Here is a 21030-nt window from a genome sequence, read left to right as displayed (position 1 = left end):
TGCTGTTTCTATACCCATCTATAAAAATCTAAAAAAACACTCTACTATCTCGGAAAGTTTCAGCCTTCTTATTTYGACATCAGCAACATGATCCAGAACTGAAGGTCACCAACTTCATTTCAACAGTAGTGGTGGAAAAAGCTGTCAGAATGAAGGGAACAGAGGGCAGGCTTCAGCCACCATTCATAAAACAGTTTAACGTGACTTACAGAGAGTTTTGTGCAAACCATTTAATGCATTCACACACCAAACATGGAAGTAGAAAACAATCCTTCAACAAAGCAGACAATAAGAAGGAATTTGTGATAAGGCACTGGTTCCCACTGACTTTTTTTCTTTGTCACTGTAAAGCATCCAGCTGTSTCCACAGTTATCTGCTTGATGACAACACAAACACACATTGAAACACAAAAAACTACAGGAACCCCATGGGGGAGCACAGTCCGCTTAGCGGGCTCGGTTCTTCATTTTCTGCCTTGCTCTCTTTCCAGGTCTCTTCTGCAAAAAAAAAAAAAAAAAAGGACAGGTTAATTCCCTTGCTCATTTTCCTACTGATACCCAACCACTGTCCCCAACTCTGTTAACAAGTGATTTATGCTTAGCCCCCAAAAACAGACATCACTTCCAGATGCTGGAAGCACCCTTCTCTCCCTGGCAAACATGGCCGGGCTTCCTAACCAACCAGGATTATTTTCATGCAACATTTTACTTACATTAAGGGCTTTTTTCCCTCCTTTTCCTCCTCTTCCTCCTTTTCCTGGGCCTTTGTTGTGAGCCACTTTTGACTGGAAGCCGGATACATCATTAAAACTTTCCTTTGTGTTCCACTTTGAGCCCTTCTTCTTCCCACCAAAACCAAACTTCTGATTTTTATACCGTCTTTTGGCATTTGGTCTGAAAAACAACCAACCAGGATGACTGCCTACATTCAGGAAGYTCTCAAGACACACATATATATACACACATGATCTCCCATCAACCCTCATAAACCTTTCCCCTCTTAACAAAGATGCAGAAACTAGCACATTTCAGTCTCTGTTCTATTTTGGCCACTTTTCCTTCTCTTTAGGGACAGAAAGCCACCTCGGACTTACTTTAAAACTAAGTAAAACAGTTTTCTTATCCCCCAAAATTATCCCTTAAAAAGACTTTAAGAAATAAGACATTCTGTGTTTAACTATCTTTTGTTTCTGATCTCACCCCTTCTTTGTCCGTTGACTTGCATTGCCTTTTTTATTCCCCTGAGATGACGTCTGCTCTTCATCTAGAAAGTCCAGCTTGTCAGAGAGACCTGCAAGAGTGAAGACATCACAGCTATAACCTCAGAAAATATAAATTTTCAGTCTAAGTAAGTAAGTAATAGCAATAGGTTATCTTCACTGAAGAACAGCTGCTTGGAAAGYTTTTCACTGCCACTGGCACACGATTCTTCACAGCAGCAGCTTTCCAAGCTCAAGGCYGGGAACTACAGAAGTAGTGACCACACATCACACTGCCCTACACTGCTCACACACCACTACTGCCATTATTCATTTCTTCTCTTAGACAAGTTGACCTTACCTTTCTGGTATTTCTTGACTGCATTYAACATATTTTTTTTCTCCTTTTGTCTCCTCTGCAGAATCTCAACTTGCACCTGAGATCAGAAGCAGAATGTTAGTGCTGTTCCTTGCAGTGTCCCCATACTTTTTTTTTTTTTTAAGGTGTCCTGTCTTTTGCTCTGTTTTCCTTCAGAGCAGCTAGACAGAAGACTAGACAAATTCTGTACATTTTAGCCAGACTCCTGTGATCTCACTTTCCAGCTCCTCCCTMAGGCTCTTAAATTCTTGTCACAGATCCATTTGTAGCTTCTCACCTTCTTGCCGTATTTTCTCATTGCACGGAGTTGTTTCGCTTTCTCAGACCTTTCCATTGCTTCCTGTTTACTTTTAAGTTTCTGTCGAATCTAATCAGGGAATAGAAAAAAACCAAAATTTATCAGTAACATAAAAGAAAAAAAGAGAATTTTATGATTGCTGTACAGTCCTGAAGTCACTATTTGGGAACTATCTATGAGTATAAAAAAGAAAACATCTCTCAATCAGATAAAGCCTATAAGGCATAACAATTTTTCAGCTCAAGGAGCAGCTATTACAGGAATTCCTGAACTGATCTGTAGCCAAAATTCTGGATAAAAAGATAAAACTCACACACGAGACAAGACAAAGCCTTATAATGGGCTCTAATGGAAATGAGAGTACTTTGTCAGTCTACTTGGTTTTATAAAGAAGACTTGATAGTTCCTTTCTTACCATTATTAAAGGTAAAAAAGTGAAGAAAAGTGAACAATCCTGTAGAAATCAACAAAAGTCAACAATTCCTTCTGTACCCTCCTTATTCACAAGCATTTTTGTAAGGATGCTGCATTACGAAGCATTACAAAGATTTCAACACAGATCTTTGGGATTCACTCTCTGATTCCACTAAGAGATWAAAGCTCTGTTCTTCAAATGTAAGTCAGCAAAAGAGAACAGTAATGCACAGGTTTGGCTTAAGCCTTAGCATGGCTAACTATTGTTCTTCACCTTCTTTAGAAAGAGAAGGTCCTATCAGAAAGCAAAACAGTGACCCAGTCATACATGAACCTTCAAACTAGTCTGYAGCTCATGTCTGTTTAACTTACACAATGCAGTCTTTTTTCCAAACCTAAACCAAAAACCAGAGCTCAATTTCGAGCAAAKACAACAGTCAAGAAGCAAGTGCGTGAAGACTTTATTTCCTACCCAAATGCAATTTTCTATCCAAGACAGATTCATTCAATAACATACAGTTTAAAATCACAGAAAACCAGAACACGCTGACAATAAATAAAAGCTGATACTTAAATAGCAAAAAAAGGACTGCATTAAAGCCACAGTCAGCTGGAAATCTTATGACAAAGAGCAAAAACACAGGCAACTTCGCATCCACTGTTAGACATCCTGAGAAAAATTCCCCATTTTTAATACGAAACACATTCAGGACAAAGTAAAAATCATGCTTTTCCACTTTACCATCCACTCTATTATAAAAATCCCTACATTGCACTGAAATACCTAAACAGAAAAAAATCTGTCACCACATTTCCAACATGATCGATATCAGAGGAATCAGAAAAGATATGTAGGTCAGTATTCGTGCATCACACTTTAAATTTAATCCCAGGCTAAAACCTACATGTTACACAGGAAAGAAAGATACTCATTGCACGTACCTTCTGCATCTGTTGGTCTGATTTGGCCATCTCTGCAAAGTAATCATCCGGCCTCCTCGTAGGAACCTGGAGCTTACGCAGTCTAGGGAGGGCTTCAAGGACAGCTGCCTGAGCCTGCCGGTAGCTGGGAGAGAGCACAGCACCAGCTGTAAGAACATCAAAACAAACCCACAAAAACAAATCCGTACCTTGTTTTAAACCCTTAGTCCTGCTATCAGTTTTAAAATAAACTTTTCAGCAAGGGATGGAAGTCTGCTATGAAGTGGGCAATTATTTATTGTCAGTCACATGGCAARCTATATGTACTAGCGCTAACTTATAATTATTTTGGAAAATATTAAGAGCCATCAAATGTAAAATAACACGGCCCAAAAGGGCCACAGTGACAGCCAATGTGACAGTCTGTAGCACACCGATGAAACATAACTCCAAACACACAGCAGCACTTTGGGACACTACATAAATATCTCTTTTTGACACTTACAAACTCATCTCTCTCTGGAAATCATTCTCAGGGTCAACGGCATCAGACGTAGAAGCRCTCTTAGAAACGGGGTCCGCGACCGGGCCCAGAGTCACGTCCAGCCTTTCCACCCAGGAAAGCTGCTTGCTGAATTCGGCCAGGCACTGCTTCAGGCCTTCCTGAGAAAGAAGCACAGCTCTGCACAACACCGCACGCCCCGGCTGGCCCGGCTCAGTGTCCAGGTCACACCGCGGGCTGCTCCTCGGGGCAGCCGGGACACATCCGGAGCCCCCCAAGCGCAGAGCACCGGAGCTCGCCCACCCCGATCCCCGCGGGCCCGGCCCGGCCCGGGGTTTCCGTGCTCACCGTGTCATTGCGCCGCTTCGGCCGCTCCTCCAGCACCACATTGAGCCCCGGCTTCAGCTCGCCCCTCGCGAARGCCTCCTGGAGCTGTGAGAGAGTTCGGTCACTTCGCGCCGCCGGCACCGGGCGGCCCTTCCCCGCCGGCCCCGCCACCGCGGCCACGGACCCACCTCCGAGTCCGAGAGCGAGGAGTCCTCCGAGTCGGAGCCGGAGTCCGAGAAGGAGCCACGCCGCGCCACCGCCGCCGCCATTGCTGTCGCTGCCGCCGCTTCCGGCCGCGTGCGCCGCTGCTTCCGGGCCGCCGTGTCCGCGGTCACCACGGCAACAGCGGCGGCGGCGGCAGCATGGCGGGGGCGGCAGTGCTGCCCGTGGCCGTGTTCGGCTGCCGCCCGCGGGTGGCTGGCGGTGTGTGCTTCCTGGAGGAGCGGGTGGTGGTGCACGCCGCGGGGGCGGGCTGCCTGCGGCTGCACTTCGAGCAGAAGTGGCACAGCTTCATCCCAGGTGGCACCGACCGTGACCCTGACCCCGGTCCCGACCCCGACCCTGACCCCGGCCCCGGCCCGGCCCGCCCTGACCGCTGTGCTCTCCACAGGCACGGAGAAGAGCCGGGGCGTGCAGGCGCTGGCCGTCAGCCCCGACCGGCGGTTCCTGGGGGTGTCGGAGGCATCGGCGGAGCAGCCGGTGCTGGCGGTCTATGAGCTGACGGCGGAGCGGGCGCGGCTAAAGAAGGTGCTGGCCGGCGCCAAGGAGCTGCCAGCGCGGGAGGTGGTGTCCCTCGCCTTCTCCCCCGACAGCCGGTTCCTGGTGGCCGCCACGGCCCCGCCCGAGGGGCAGCTGGCYTGCTGGCTCTGGGAGAAGGCGCAGCTGGCGGCGGTTGTCCGTGTCCCCGCTGCGGGCGATGGTCCCTGCCAGGTAACCGCTCCACCTCCGCCCGCTGCCAACACTTCCAAACCCGAGCTGGGCCCGCTTCTCTGCGGCTCSTTATTGACACTCCCGTTCACAGCTGAGTAGTTCTTCGGGAGCATACTGCACTTTTCAAAAAGGTGGATAAAAGGATCAAATTTTAGTTCAACAAGTAGCAGGTGCGAGGTAGGACATAGGTTCATCCTTCAGGACATGTGCACAGCGCATTTTCCCGTGGTCACTTGGCTTTTGTCCAGGGCAAGAGGACACCAATAAAAGGGCTCCACACTCCAGATTTCATACAGTTTCTCTGATCTTTCTTGACAGCAATACGATATTAGCCTAAATAAAGTTTTGCATTGACCCATAATGGACATTCTTCTGTCTGTATCTGTTGTATCACATGAAATTCTCGTATATGAAATGTATGCTATGGGGCCAGTACAACTGACCAGTGAGTGTGCAATGTGTCCTTTGTGTCCCGGCAAAAATGCTTTATAAATCTACTGGCTGTGCTCAGTAGTTGTAACACACTTCTTGGAAGTTCTCAGTGCACCTTTTCCATCATGGCTATTSCATCATTTTCACAAATAAACACCTAATTATGTGAATTCATATGCATACTGTTTGCCTGAATTACAGGAACAGAGAACTTACTCCTGGCCTTTTAAGAACCAATGGTCCCACTTTTCAGGTAGCTTGCTACTGGAAAAATTTGCTAATCAGAGGTATTTTGACCTTACTTTTGTGATATAATTTTGGTAGATAGACTTCTGAAAAAGGAAAACTACAATATGTAGTTATGATGGTTAATTCTTAATCTCTTCTGTATTCCTTATGTTTCTATGAATCATCTTGCCTCATTTATTTTCCTGCATCTAGTGTAGGAAGTCTTCAGAACAGGGATAATATTTGCTTTTTTGTGAATATAGTTGCAAAAATACTTCTTTTCTTTTTTTGTTCCATAGGTGAGCTTTAATCCTCAAGACAATACCCAGGTTTGTATCACTGGAAATGGTTTTTTTAAACTTTTCAAGTACAGTGAAGGACATTTAAAGCAGATGAATTTGCAAAGGGGAGAGCCAGAAAACTACTTGTGCCATGCCTGGYTGTCCGAGGAGGAAGTTATATGTGGCACTGACACAGGCAAACTTAGCTTGTTTGAAACTGGAGAGCTGCAATGGGAGACAACTTTAGAGTACAGAAAACCACCCAAGGAAGAACGTACRACAAGAAAAGGATCTGAGAGGTAAATCTATTAAATATTATTAGTAATAGTTCCATGCTTGTGCCTGCAGATTAATTACTTCCTTCTTGTCCTGTTTATGTTGTTGATGGCTGCTTGCATTTTTTKATTTGCCCTTCTTTATTTTTAAGTCTTTATAAATTTCTTGCTTGCAGTTCTGATGCTTCTAGTGAATCAGTCCTTGAAGATAGTGATTCAAAACAGCATCCTTTGCCTCAAATATCTGCAGTTGCAGCATATTCCAAAGGATTTGCRTGTTCACCTAGCCCAGGAGTTGTTCTTCTGTTTGAGAAGACYGTGGAACAGGAGTTATACGAGGAGAAACAAGAAGTCTGGGTAAGGAGGAAAAAGCTTTGCTAAGCAATTATACAGCAGAGCCCAGTTTAAAGGACTGTGAGTGCTTCTGATTCAGTTAGTAATACTTTTTAGCACATTACTAAATTGCATTGTGAGCATTAGCTAACTGTCYTGGTGATGTCAAAAGGAGTTGCCAAAGGTCACACTGAAAGTCAGTGACTGATGACCTTTCACAAGGCAGTTCTGTATGTTCCCTTCCCACATGTAAAATGTRCTTTGAGGCTGCTAAACTTCAGGAAACCTGTAAGAAACTTTTATTTGTGGAGACTTTTGGGACTAAGAAGTAGTTTACATYGGTTTTGAAGAACAAGGCTGCTTGTTTTTTAACAAGAAGAAGCTTTTCTMCCCTCAGGTATTTATTAGAGCTGTCATGAGACTTGTGCACTCTTAAATAATCCAGTAAGATTTCTGACTGTTCTATAGCAAACTGTATTCATTGACTTACTGCARTCCCTGGATAAGAACATTTAACTCTAATGTGCTGGTCAAGTCTTCATACTCTGGTTCTAAAAGGTCAGATCTTCCCTATGCATGAGACCCTGTAATAAAACTTATCTACTGAATGATACATTACAAAGAACTGTAATTCTGAGATCACGGTTTTTTAGGCAGTTCTCATTCTGACATTTRCTATTTTTTTCTTGATATTTTTCTACCAGCATTTTAATTCTTGTTTATTGCAGTACTTCAGATTACTGCTGAAATGTGCTCTGATACTTTATTTCAGCTGTAATGCTGTAGATACAGTTAAGTTGTCCTCTTGTCCTCTATTCCCTGCCTTGCAGTAATGTGCTATTAAATATCCAAGTTGTCTTGCTGATATTATGCATATGCTTATTAGAGGAGCATTATAACAAAAGTTTATGTGTGTGAATGTCTACTACCAAGACATGGAAACCTGGCACAACCCACAGGATGCATTTCTTGTGCAGCTTCCTCAGGACCAGTTCAGCACCCAGCCAAAAGAGTCATGCAAACAGGACATTACATCTATATGCTTCAGCCCCTCTGAGGAAACGATGGTYGTTAGCACAAATAAAAATCAGCTCTACATGTTTGCTATGTTCTCCTCCAAACTTATAAGGGTAAGTCTAGTTCTATCACATTCCRTGGCTTTCATGTCCAGTATTGTAATGACACAGCCTACTCAGTGTTGTTTTCTGTGATGGATTCTCGTTAAATCCTTCAAATGAACCCTTAAAGCTCAAGATATTAAGTGCTCTGTGCACTTCTCTGAGAGCAGTATTTCTGTAACCCCTTKCTCAAGCAACCCTCCATGTGAATACCTGATGCTACTCAGCAGAGTGATAGAGGACACTTAAGACCATTTAAGGGTGCCTGTTGCTGCTGAACCACTTCATTAGGGCTTTAACTGAGAGATTCTCAATGTAACTGTAGTRGTTTGTGTTCCACTATAATATGCAGAAACTTTATGGCAATGATAAAGCTGGAACAGCCATGGGAATCTCATTTGACTCTAAAATCATAGTTGTTGAAGTCCTAGCTAGAAGTGAAACCTCTTTGTGAAATGCAAACATAATGAAAAACCTTCCCTACTCTGAAGGAGTTAAATCATACAAAGACAAGTGATAAATGTATTATAATGAAATAGGCTTATATGGAGTTGAGTACCTTATCTGTGTACAGAGATGTATGGGAAGATCTTTACAGGAGGAGGGGTTGTAGTTTGGAGTCCTGTTTCCACATGCAGTCTAAAATTTTATTGGTACTTCATTTCCAGCATGTGGTACCTGGACATCCTAATGAAGTATTCTATCACTCAGTACTTGATTTTTTTTTCAAATATCTGCATGACCAGAAGGTATTAACTGAATTATTTCAGGTCCAGTTTTATTTATTTATCTAACTTGCCTTTTTTTRCATACCTACAATTATGTTCTGCTCTCACGGCTCTGCCCTGCATCACTTTTCTTGATWATTACTTATAAACTTAAAACTAACATTGTTAGGTTTTTTAATTGTTATGTCCAGACCAGGGCAGTGAAAGGATTAAGTAATTCCCTCAAATCTATTCTACTACTGTATGCAAAGACTCGTGATAATTTTTTTTATCTGATTTACTGCCTACAATGAAATATTTGTGATTTTTTTAATGTTCTCATTCCTTTTCAGGAGAAGACATCTTTTTTTACGTATCTGAGTTTCCCATTGCATTCTAATTCAATYACTGGTCTGGACATGTGTGTTTGGAAGCCCATTCTTGCCACGTGTTCCCTGGATAGATCTGTTCGCATTTGGAATTACAAGACAAAGTAAACAGTTGTTTGTATTTGTTATTACTTCTTGCTTTTTTGTATATTGTATTTAGCATGCAACAGCAGCATTCTCATATGAATGAGAGTGTTGTTCTGGTAAAATTCTTGTGTGGTGTGGGATGTAAATGGTATTACTGACATAATTTGGGGAGTGTGAATATGCAGTTACTTTAAAACTTCTGCCAAAAGAATTCAAAGCCTTTTCTATTAAGGTATTTTTGTGTCAGACTTCGAGTGTTTTGGAAAAAACTCTTCAGTAAAGTTTCCTTCAGCTTTATCTTAAGATACTGTTGTCCTATCTCTTKCTTCTTAGACATAGTCCTAAAACAAAATGACTGCAGCTCTTGAGGTTCCCTGGAGGGAAAAACAAATCTCAAGAGATGTTAGTGTAGGATTGCAATTAGCAATTCATTTACCTTTTTCATTATATTACAGTACACGAGGATTTGCTCTCGCACCTTTCACACCTTCTCCATGAACCAGAAAGTCAAATTTGGCTTTGTTTCCTGTATGATCATTACGTAACTGAATAACAACACTTCCTCAAGGACAAGGCAGAGTCAGATTGTAGCTGCAGGTGTCCTTGCTGGGCCAGATAATCCCCTGTTGAGTGCACAATGGGAATTTTGTTTATTCCATACTGCACAATGGTTTTCTCTTTCAGCAACTTGGAGCTGTGTAAGGAATATCAGGAGGAAGCATACACAGTATCACTTCATCCCACAGGCCTTTTCTGTTTGGTTGGGTTTTCTGACAAACTACGATTCATAAGCCTGCTGTATGAGGACATGAATGTTTTCAAGGAGTTTGCTGTGAAAAAGTGTAAAGAGGTACGGAGTGGTGCAAAAATTAAATTGGGGAGAACAGAGTGGTGAAGAACATGACAGAAAATAGAAATATCTCCAATATATCCTAGTAGGATATAGGCTATCCTATATCAAAACATAGACAAATGAATTCTCACTATTGGAGAACAGACCTGGAGGCTGATGCCTAACTGTGAGCCTTGGAAGCAGCAGAAGGGATCATTTGCTCAGAAAAACTCAAGAACTGAATTTTGCAGGGGAAAGCATTGATTAAGAAAGCTATAAGCAGCTAATTATGCCATGGACTTTTCTTTTTGTGTAACAATTTGATATTAAATGATGTAATTGAAATTCAGTGCATGAATGTTTTTATCCATTCCATCACAGTAATGGGTGGTTATGTTCTTTTTGTAGTGCTCATTCAGTAATGGAGGCCATTTTTTTGCTGCAGTTAATGGAAATGTGATTCAAATTTATTCTAGCATCACCTTTGAGAATATTAGTAATCTGCAAGGACATACTGGGAAGGTTAGTAAACAAATCTTATACAATACAATCTATTAGGAGAGTAACTAGTTGATAAGATTCATTTTGAAGAGGTAAAGTATAATCATGGATCTTGAAATGGCCTCAAAAAGTAAAAACAGAAATTAAAAAATCAGTTTTCTTTGGTCAGAAGGCAAAGTGTTCATGTACTAGATAAATCTGAAAAGTCTGTCCTTAAATTGGAGGTGAATGATGGGCAGGTGGCTCAACAAAATAAAATATCCCAGTAATAAATTATAAAAATAAAATCTACTACTCAGTATTGAAATTATCTTTTTTCCTGACAGTGTGTTCATAAAGCAGTTCTTACTGGTTTGGGTTTTTTTAATGCTAATGTAGAAATGATTGAGAAACATCTTGAGGTCTTTCAGTGCGACTTTGAAGTATGATTCTGAGGTTGTCACCTCAGATTAACCAGTAAAGCGACTCTGTGCTCTATGTCTATAACCTGCACATCAAGCTCCTTGGTGTGTTTTGCTTTTGCCAGATACATGCAATCAAATGGAGTGCAGATGACACTAAATTTGTCTCCTGTGACACACATGGTGCTGTGTATGCGTGGAACTTGCTGACAAGTAAAAAGGAGTCTGAGTGTGTGCTCAAGACCTGCATCTACAGCAGCATTTCCCTGACTTATGATGCCAAAATTATCTTTGCTGTTGGATCTGACCAAACTCTTAAAGAAATTTCAGAGTCTTCGGTGAGCTAACAAACACGCTGGGATTTTGCTAAATTCTGTGGGGAGGGTACTGGTGCTTTCCTTAGCATCCATTTGGTAAATAGGAGTCGGTCTGGTTTTGAGAGCTGTGTGYGATGTTTACTGACACATTTGTGTTCTTACATCCTTTACCATGAGCCTGAGATTTTGTTGTATTTTTTTTATTTTTGTAATTTTACTTGGGTTTACATAAAAATCTTCTAATCCGGCTAACAAACTAACTAGGCAATACTGCACCAACTGTTTTGCTGAAATACAAGTGTCTCATATCTACTACTGTATCTACATGCATTTTTTTCAAGAAAAGTAATAAATTGTATGTGATAACCTTTACATCTGTCAGATAACACATCAGCTTGGCTTGAAATTTTAACAGTACATATCTATAATAAATATAGAGAATTTATATCTAAATATTTATTTTAAATCTAAACTCATTTTTTAAAAATGTATAAAGTTTGATAATAATTATTGTTCAGGCTTTACTTCTGCATGTAGATCCTTTCAATTGCATTATTTGCTGCAGGCAGAGGTATAACAATTGCTCATGCAATATATAATTAAATACTTAATGTAATGTGAGGGTTTTGTGTGGTGGTTTGTGGTGTTGGTTTATTTTTCAGATCCAGCAGGAAGTGTCTGCTTATGATGTTGTTTATACCACGGTTGCCGTCTCTCGTTCCGGGCGTATGGTATTTGTTGGTACATCCCTGGGGACAATTCGAGCCATGAAGTACCCATTAACTCTGAAGAAAGATTTCAACGAGTACCAGGCCCATGCAGGTGCTGTTACAAAGGTAGCACAGAGTTCTTTTCTTTTCCCTTTGGTACCAGCTGCACACAGCCCCTTTAGGGCTGAGTCTCCTTCCCACTTCATAGCATAGTATGTTAAAATTAAGGTTGAGTCTGCAGATGGAAAATGAGTATTTCAGCATTCATAGGGGTCCTGTCTCTAGATATGTCAGGGAATAAGCTGTTGGCTAGAAAGCGGCTTGCACCAGGTTACAAAACATGGCATATTGGATGGATAACTTTGATACAGCTCTTTCTGAGGAAGGTAATTTTGTCATAGAATCATCTAGGTTGGGAAAGATCTTCCAGATCATCAAGTCCTGTTAATCCAGCACTGCCAAGTCCATATTAAACCATGTCCCCAAGCACCACATCTACAGGTTTATTAAATGCCTCCAGGGATGGTGATTTCACCACTTCCACTTGTAGAGGGGTGCCACATTTGCCCATTTCCAGACAGCTGAGACTTCCCTAGTGAGCCAGCACTGCTGCCAAATGGCTGAAAGGGCTCCCTGARCACTTCTGCCAGCTCCCTCAGTGTGCTTTGGTAGATTCCCATTCTCCAGAAAGCCACATCTTCTGTGTTGTTAAAACTGGTCATAATCTTGGCATTTTAAGTATCACTGTCAACTACAGCACCTTGACTTATCCTTGCACAGTTCCAACATTAGAGTATGAACTTCAATTACTGTAACTCTACTGTCACCTCATTTGCAAGGTACTCTGTGCCAGATCAGGCAGCCACAGGAAGTCTGGAGGAGGTGACAGCAGCTATTACTAGATAGTTCTCGGTGAGCTTAGTTGTCGTTTAAAAAGAAAACATTTAGCCATCTGTCACTCACACAACTTCTCAAAGAAAAACTAGAAACCTTTGGAATTGTCTTATGAATTGCTTGTGTGTGCTATAATTGTCTAGAAGGTCTTTTCTCTTTCWGGTTTTCAAAAATCTTATGGCTTTGAGACCAGAAGCAGATCTAATGTCTGCACATGTTCTTTCCCTTSTCCTGTTGTTTCAACCAGGGTGGAACAGGAGTAGAGGACATTATTAAAATGTTGATAGTGGGACTATGTTATTATTTCCACTGTTGACTTTCTGTGGTGGAAATGAAAGGAATATGTGGGTAGGGAGAAAAATTTGGTGTAAAATAGAACCGTGTCTCCATTCTTCCATGTCTCATCTATTATTTTGTTGTCTCTTCCTTCTAAGATGACAGTAACAAGTGATGACCAATATCTACTGACTGCCTCAGAGGATGGCTGTATATTTATCTGGAAAGTGCATGATAAAGAAGGTGGGGCACCGACAGGAAAAAAGGAGCTTGAGTATGCTGAGGAAGTCTTGATCATGAGATCAGACATAAATGAGAAGGTAGGAGGAGCAACTTGTGAACATAAACCATAGCATTTCTGTGAATTGCATTTGCATGATGCTTGTTACGAGCCATTTCTATATGGCTTGCATGGCTTTGGTCAAAGAGGTTACAGAAGTTGCTGCARTGGCTTGTCAATATGCAAACAACATTATACAAACAGGGAGTGTGGAGAGAGGTTTAGACTTTTCTCTAATACTTTCCCCAATCTCTTGAAYACTTTTCATGGAGTAGAGAAGTCAGAAGATGCATTTCTATAAACCATCTTGTAAGCCAGCAAAGGAACCTTACTTCTAGAACTTCTTGGTCTGTTTGAAGATTCTCTGTAAAGGCGGTTGTTCATAAATATGTGCATGTAAATAAAACTTCCTTAACAAGTTGTTGCTAATGGCACATACTCTCTCTCTTACAACTGTTCTCTCACCTGTGTCCTAACAGAGTCAGGCAATACTAGACCTGCAGATTTGTGTGAAAGATCTACAGACAGAAAGTGATTATGAGCTACGTCTCAAGGACATGTACTTTGATGGAAAAATAAAGTCATTGGAAGAGAACTTCACTCGGGAAATAGACTTACTTAAAAACAAATACCAGGTATGATTCATATTGCAGAAGCAAATACTAAGAAATCTTTCACTGAGGAGTTGACTTCAAGCTTGCATTACATGTGTGGGGATGCCATACAGCATCTGAAATCATTCTTTTCCAGTTAAGATGATATTTGTAAAGCATGAAACTATCTTTGAGTCAAGTATCTTACAGGTACAAGGGGATGTGAATTCTYCTAGGTAGCCTAGAAGTATCTTCACATAAAAAACAGCACAATAAATACTCTCTGAGACTGAGGATCAATAGCAGAAATCAACTGTGCCTTAAAAGCTCCTTTGCATATAAGGTTGCAGTTGTAGGATCTAACAATTATCCTCCTTAATGCTGCCTTCGTTATGTTTTGCTTAGATTTTTGAGARCATCAGCTGAGGTTTCTTGTATGTCTTTTTGAAAATAAAAGTTAAATACATTCCCTGGATTCCTTCTGTTCATGAAGCAGGACTTCCCTGAAAAGCACAGGCTATGATAATTCTTCCCAGTGTCTTATTTGTCTGTGTCTGATGATGCTCTTCTGTCCATCTGTCTGGTGCACACACCGCATTTCTGACCTGTAATTTGTTGTATKTCTGGACTTCGTTTAGATGTAAAAGGCAAGGGATCCAGTTGTAATTTCTCTGGCAGTAAAGCAGCTTGAAGGAAGAGATTACACATCACATGATTCAATCCTGCCACCCTCATGTTCTTTTTGAGCTTTTGGGTGAATATTGTCCTGTTCTGGTGATTTATTTCTGCTKATTTTGTTGAGCTGTGTGTATCCTTTCAAGCAGTATTTCTGTTTGACTCTAAAGGAGTTCAGTATGAAAGCTTGCCAAGTTACTTACTACTTCTAGTGCTTTATAGGCTTGTAATTTTCAAGTGCTGTTTTTATGCCTTTCTTGTCTTTTGGCCCTACAAAGGTTCTAGTAGGTTTTTGATACTTATTTTTTTAGGAAATTTAATTATTCATTTTAATGTTTTCTTCAGTTAGTTCTTCAGACTTTTGCTTGTTTCATTGTGGTTCTTTTTGTCTAAATAACCTGAGTTTTAACTTTTCTGTTTTTCCACTCTTTTGTAGAACCTAACCTTGTACAAGAAAGCCATTTCAATTCTTGTGGATTCCTCTACCTCTGTTTTATCTCTGCTGGGCTTTTTCTGCAGTTCTTCAGGTCTTTTAATAATTAGTGTTTGGCTATAAAGTTATAATAATCTCAGCTACACTGAAAATTCTTTAGACTGGTTGATTAAGGCTTGCAAGTAAATGCCTTTGAAGGTGAATAAAAGTTCTCTAGGCAGGCAAGTTGTACTTCCTGTCCAAGTATCAGTACATGTTAAGATTAAACTRAATGACAGCTTTAGACTTGGGGCTAACCTTTCTAGCTGTATCCTTCGGACAAATGGAATATTTCTGCTTAGGCAAGACCTATGCAGTTGTTGTAAGAAGGAAGTGAAAATTTTGTAYCTATGATACAATTCCTAGCCCTTCTGAGAAATTTCTCAGCTGTTTTCTTGCTCCAGTTCTTTGTGCTTTTTTAGAAGATTAAGTAATTTGTAATGGCAGTCTGACATTCCAAGCAAATGGCATTCAAAACTCACTCTTGCTTAGGTTTATGTCACACTGTGCAAATGYCAGCATTTTAGGACCTCAGGGTTGCTTCAAGTGAGACAGGAAGCAGCTTGAACTTTAATATCTGGACAATAATTTATGGAATTTCAAATTCTCCTCAAGCAGGCACACATAAAGGAGGCTTTTGTAGCTCACAAACTTTTCTTTTTAGATTAGGATCAGTACTCTGTATTATATAAACTCTGTTTGCTGCTTTTCCTTAGCTTTCCTTAGCTTAACTTGTGAAGACAAAYTAATATCTGGGAAAACTTGTTTTAGTGACACATGGCATCTGAATTTTGGTGAGAGATTTCAAACATATTTCTGTTGGGTACATATCCATCACCAGGGCAAGAGCACAAACAATTTGGACATTGGACATTTGCCTAGCTTCAAATTAAAATGTATTTTTCTTTTTTTYCCCCCCAGATTTTACAGGAAGAGAAAGAAAAAGAGGAGCGACAACACCAGGTTCATCTGTCTAAGCTGCTGGATGAACAGGCCAGGAAGGTGCAACAGCTAGGTTAGACTATAACAAGTGTTTGTAACTAGAAATTGAGGGAAATGCTTTATTGATAGCAAATCATGTGACAGGGAGGGATTACTAGAGTAGAAGTATGAAGAAAAATGAATGTATGCCATGTAGGTATTTGGAGCAGACGAAATGTTTGTCTAAACTGCACCACACACATGCCCATGATGGGAACATCCACATGGGCCTTGCATCTTAGAGGTTTGGTTCTTGAGATTGGTAATTTATTTGTTTATTTTATAGCTCACTGTGCAAGAACAGTGCAGTCATTCAGTTCAGCAAGGAGGTAATGCACGGTGCACACAGCCTGCAATCCAGATTCRTAATCAAGATAAAAATAATGCAAATTAGTGCCAAAGGGCAAGTCCACCCATAAATGAGTCCWTTGCCTACTCATGCTTTGTAGCAATTAAGCTTATACAGCTCTGCCATGGTTRCCATCCCAAGGAAATGCCTACATTAGTTGTCAATTTTGTATTAGTTCAGAGTCTAAAGCCCTTGTATATCTGATGAAGAAAGTGATTAAATATTTCTGCTTGTAATTTATTGCAACCAGCTGCCAAAAAGACAGTAGAGAATAAGACAGCAATAGCTGCAGAAGGATAGGATTCACCCCTCTTTCTATTCCATATGTCTCCTGTTAACAGAATCTGACAGTTGTCAGAAACTCTCAATGGAAAAAGATAAATATCAGGAACTGCAGGTGAAATCCCAGAAGATGGAGGAGGAATATGAGAAAAAATTGCACCATTTGGAGGAAAGCAAAAGCAAGGCTCTGARGGAGCTAAAAGAATCTTATGAGAAAAAACTTGCAGACAAATCTGCTCTGTTGGAAGAGGTAGGAAACTTGATCTGCAGTTTGATTTGTTGGCCAAATTTATCTTCAGCTGTGATAAAATGTTCTCTAGGACAGGAGAGGTGTGCATCTTCCATGCAAATCCTGATCTGCCTGTAACCATGGAAAATTATTTTGACAGGAATAGTAGAATAGTAATAAGGAAGATCCAGCTGAGTTACCAGCTTTTCAGGGTTTCATACCTTGAGTAACTTGCTAAGATTAATATCCTTGGGCATTCTCAGCTTCATCTCCATTTCTCCTATATCCCAGAATTCCTGTTTATTAATGTGATTTAGATGATAACTTTACTGTAATTGAAGAAAGAAAGATTCACTCATGTTGTTCTAGTGAGGAGATAACATTTTGAAAATGGTGAATTACATCCCTGAGTCCTGTTCCCCAAATTATGCAGGTTCTCACCTGCATAATTTGGGGAACAAAGATAAATATCCTGAATACTTCAAAAAGCTCCTGCACATTGAGGTCAAAGATTTGGCTCATCAAAAGGCAGCCAGATAACTGAAACTTACATATTTAGAGAAAATCCTATCACCATTACCATTTGCAGCCCTGTGTTGCAATACAAATTTGAAAATGTAGGAAGAGAGGCATACAGAGACTGAGGTAAACCTGAGTATGTATTGGTCCCAATGGTTCAGAAACAGCAATTTTAAAATATTCTAAGTGATACTGTTTTGTGATTTCTAAATCYAGAACAAGTTTGCTGATGTTAGTATTTGGGCCAGATTCCTAATTTGAAGCATTAAAGTATTAAGAATTATTTTAAAAATAAAAGCTTTTAATGTGTATGTTACCAGTTTTTAAAGTTAGTTTAATCCACTAGGAAGCTATCTTAGATGATATTACTGCAATTGAAGATTCCACTAAATATAGATCCTCCCAGAAGAAACACAAATAACCTTTAATTTCTCTCCTTTACCTGTCTCTTACTGTTGTCTTCTCTAATGTTTGCTTTCCTTAACTGCAGGCAAAGGAGAATATGAAGAAGCAGATTCAAGCACATGAAGAAATGGAGAAACAAATTTACGAAGATGGAGACGCAGAAATCTTGGAGCTCAAAGACAAGTATGAGAGACAGCTCTTGGAAGAAAAGGAGTCCAACATTCAACTGAGAGGAGAAATAGGAGTCTTGAATAAAAGGGTATCTTTTATTCCGTGATGGGATCAGACTTGCACACCAAGACCTATAACTGAGGATTGAATGTGATTAATGGCATGTAAATTTAGTCCATTAATCTAGCATGTAAATATGTAGCATTTCATATGAAAACAGTAGCCCATTCTCAGGTCAGTTGGAATGTTTGGAGTATTTGGGCAGAAGAACAAGCTGTCTGTTGATTGTATTGTTGATATGATTAGAGAGAGATGATAAAGGATGTGTGTTTTTATTAGTACACTTTCTCTTATCAACATAGTTTTAAACTATAAATAATATTGTTGATCCTATGACAGGAAAGAAATGAACCTTTTAATTTTTCTAAGATTTAATACTTTGCTTTATTAGTAAAACACTTCTGCTGCTTCATTCATTGAATTAATCCCCGTGTTTTGTATGCATCATCATTTTTTATTGGCATTACTAGAATTTTAAGGAGCATAAAATCTTTTACCTCTTTTATTGATTGGATATTACATTTGCCTAAGGATGTTAGAGGGACGTTTTTTCTTTTTTGTTTTCTTCAGTATCTGTCTGGAGACAGGGAGCTTCTTTTCATACCCTGTGCTATCATGGTACTGTCTTTAGTTTGTTTGTCTTTTTGACTTCAGGAATTTCTTCATGTGTCCTTACAGTTTGCCCAGCACCTTTCATTGGTTCCAACGTTCTTGGCTTCGCAGATCTTAGTACTGAGGCAGGGATTTCGAGGATGCCCAAGAGCTATGAACTGGGCACCCTTCCTGTCTTCCATCTTTAGAGATGCATGGCAAATGTTCACCTTACAAGAATTTTCCATGGATTTAGTGGTATTTGCAGCTGATGTGTAGGTATAACGTCCATACACTTGCTGCTTTTGGATGCCATTTCCTTGCTTCCTTGTAATGCAGTAGGTATTCTGGTCAGAATATACAGAAAAAACAAAAATGGATATTCAACACCCTTTTGAGTTACAGGCATTTAACTGATGTGATGCTCCTTCCTCATACCTTAATTTGATATCCTTTATCCCACACTATCTACAAGGTATCCTACAGAATAGGATRGCCAAGCTGTGCACAGCTTTTGGAGGCTGTTAAGTTCTTGTTTGTGTGCCACTCTAGTTGAACAGCCTACAGAAGGAGCTCAAGGACCGAAACAGGGATATTGAGGAAATGAGACTGGAACAGCAGAAGCTGCAAGACATCATCAGATCACTACAGAAGGAAATCTTGGCACTAAAGACAGAGGTTAAAGAGAGAACTGACACTATCCTAGAGAAGGTGAGAAAGTGGACAATTAGCTGAGATCAAAAATCACCTCCCTTAATTTAACAGAGATATTTACTTTAATAATATTTGTTGTGATAATATGAATTGAAACTCAGTTTCAGCTTAAGCAACTTTCATGATCTCCAGTTTGGGATTTTGGTTTTCRGTTGGCATTCTAAGCTTTTCTTGAGGAACTCAAGTTCAGGATGTTGACTTTCTCATCCCCTGCTCTGGGATCTGTAGATGGCTCTGCATTATTTGTCCCCTTCCATCTCATCTAATCTGTAGATTGCAACTGAAGTTTAGGCTTCCACAAGATCTGTGACTGCTGGTTTTGCCTCTTCTGTATTTGTGCCTTGTTCTGGGGATCTGTTCGAGAGGGCTGGGTCTGATTCAGATCTCTGTACCCATTTATTCCAGGAAAAGCAGGTATATGATCTAAAAATGAAAAATCAGGAATTACTAAATTTCAAGTTTCTACTGAGTCAAAGAATAGAGGAATTTAAGAAGCAAGTAGAGTCACGTGACARTGATATTGGGAAAATGAAGAAACAGAGGCAGGAGGTGAGTAACACTCTGGTTTGGCCTCTGCTAAGCCTGTTGAGTACAAAGATGACCCGRTAAGTCCATAAAAGATTCCACCCTGTTTGTTTCTTAACTTCTTTCAAGGACACACAGCACTGATTCAATATTCATGCAGCTAATATTTGCTTAATAATATTTGCATACAATATCTATTTAATTTTCTATCACATGCTATCCTTAATCAACATAGTTCAATTCCTGTTTCAGTATGYAAATCTAGATTTTGCTTCAAAATAGATTTTACCATTATGTGGTTGCCCTCCATGTGCCCTGTAAGGTTTGCAAGACAAACCTTTTGTTTTTACTGATCTGGGGAAAAGGGAGTAAATTTCTCAGAAATGTTGCAGATTTATGCAAACATAACTCTGCTTAGGGTTTAAGCACATGGAGAAATTATATTCCTCAGTTGATACATGGGAAATATGAACGTATTCATACTTAGCTTGCAGCAAATTAATTGAGGGAACTTATTTATGACAGAAACTTACTATGATATCTGCATAGATGTATCTTTAGCTCAGCCAAACTGGGACTGTGGTGACAGAGCCTTTTAAATAAAATTCAAACCAGTGAAAAAAATTGTATGTACTTCAAACTAGCATGATGAATTCCCTGTTCTCTTTTCTGATCACCATCTTGTGCCATCAGTAAATGCTGTAGTACCTGTATTGTTTTCTCCTGCATGTTCTACATATATACCCACACTTTTCAATCCATTCGTTTCTTTTCAGTATCAGGTTCTAGTTATTGTTGCCCTTACTCTTCCCAGTATTGACTCTTCATTTCCATCTCTTCTGGTTTTATTCAGATGGAGCAGTAAAGCTCCAGTTTGGCTCAAGGAAATGAAGGGGCATCACATAATTTAAATCAGTGTAACTCAACAGGGAGTTTCACATTCATTTGTGTGGTTTCTGTGTGTTCTGACAGAGGGCAGTGTTGTTACAAAATTGACATTTCTCGTGTTGTCGTTCAGCCTGAAGGGGGACCTATTCCCTCAAGTCTGTATTTCCAGTCTCTGGTTTTCCTGTTATGTGTTGTTTTTTCACTTCTCCTTTTAGTGCTGATTTCCTCCTCCTGCTTCCTTTCAGATGGAGGAGGAGCTGGATCAATTCCGCAAGGCTGCCACAGAGCTGAAGCTGAACATCACCCAGCTGCAACAGAAAATGAAGRCAATGGCTCGTGAGATGCACAGAGAGGTGGAAAAGGTATGGGGTGCCCCACCATGCAGGCCCCCCAGAATGACACTGGTGGGGAAAGAGCACCAGTGAAGCATTAATCTGAGCAAACAGTTATTCAGGGATGCTGTGTCCAAGGACCAAGAGAGTCTCTGGTCAGTGGGGACAAAGACACAAAACTTCCAAGCCTGCAACCAGCTTAGAGAGTTGATA

At 40.3% G+C, this 21030-nt stretch overlaps 2 protein-coding genes across 2 annotated transcripts in view; one reads left to right on the top strand and one right to left on the bottom strand.

Moving 5' to 3' along the window:
• Positions 1–9: 9 nt before the first annotated feature.
• Positions 10–4334, bottom strand: EBNA1BP2 (EBNA1 binding protein 2). Its single transcript, XM_057363558.1, has 9 exons — positions 4229–4334; positions 4062–4145; positions 3717–3874; positions 3233–3356; positions 1856–1945; positions 1561–1636; positions 1201–1291; positions 714–894; positions 10–498 (listed from the first exon to the last, which is right to left on the bottom strand). Exons 1-9 carry the CDS (start codon positions 4307–4309, stop codon positions 448–450), a joined length of 936 nt encoding a protein of 311 aa, XP_057219541.1. The 5' UTR covers positions 4310–4334; the 3' UTR covers positions 10–447.
• Positions 4335–4402: 68 nt separating this feature from the next.
• The window catches only part of CFAP57 (cilia and flagella associated protein 57), a 22749-nt gene continuing 6121 nt past the window's right edge, over positions 4403–21030 (top strand). The window contains exons 1-18 of the mRNA XM_057363557.1: positions 4403–4559; positions 4651–4970; positions 5930–6210; positions 6363–6543; positions 7497–7649; positions 8698–8837; positions 9505–9670; positions 10061–10174; positions 10680–10892; positions 11534–11707; positions 12910–13071; positions 13511–13666; positions 15693–15786; positions 16443–16633; positions 17622–17795; positions 18911–19069; positions 19478–19621; positions 20731–20847. Of these exons, the coding sequence (XP_057219540.1) occupies positions 4403–4559; positions 4651–4970; positions 5930–6210; positions 6363–6543; positions 7497–7649; positions 8698–8837; positions 9505–9670; positions 10061–10174; positions 10680–10892; positions 11534–11707; positions 12910–13071; positions 13511–13666; positions 15693–15786; positions 16443–16633; positions 17622–17795; positions 18911–19069; positions 19478–19621; positions 20731–20847 (3096 nt within the window). The remainder of the gene's footprint in view (positions 4560–4650; positions 4971–5929; positions 6211–6362; positions 6544–7496; positions 7650–8697; positions 8838–9504; positions 9671–10060; positions 10175–10679; positions 10893–11533; positions 11708–12909; positions 13072–13510; positions 13667–15692; positions 15787–16442; positions 16634–17621; positions 17796–18910; positions 19070–19477; positions 19622–20730; positions 20848–21030) is intronic.

This window comes from Malurus melanocephalus, unplaced genomic scaffold (genome assembly GCF_030028575.1).
Source record: "Malurus melanocephalus ecotype Western Australia unplaced genomic scaffold, MMel_1.1 scaffold_28, whole genome shotgun sequence".
Classification (NCBI taxonomy): Eukaryota; Metazoa; Chordata; class Aves; order Passeriformes; family Maluridae; genus Malurus; species Malurus melanocephalus.
The sequence above is the reverse complement of the archived record's forward strand: the minus strand, read 5'-3'. Positions and strand labels throughout refer to the sequence as shown.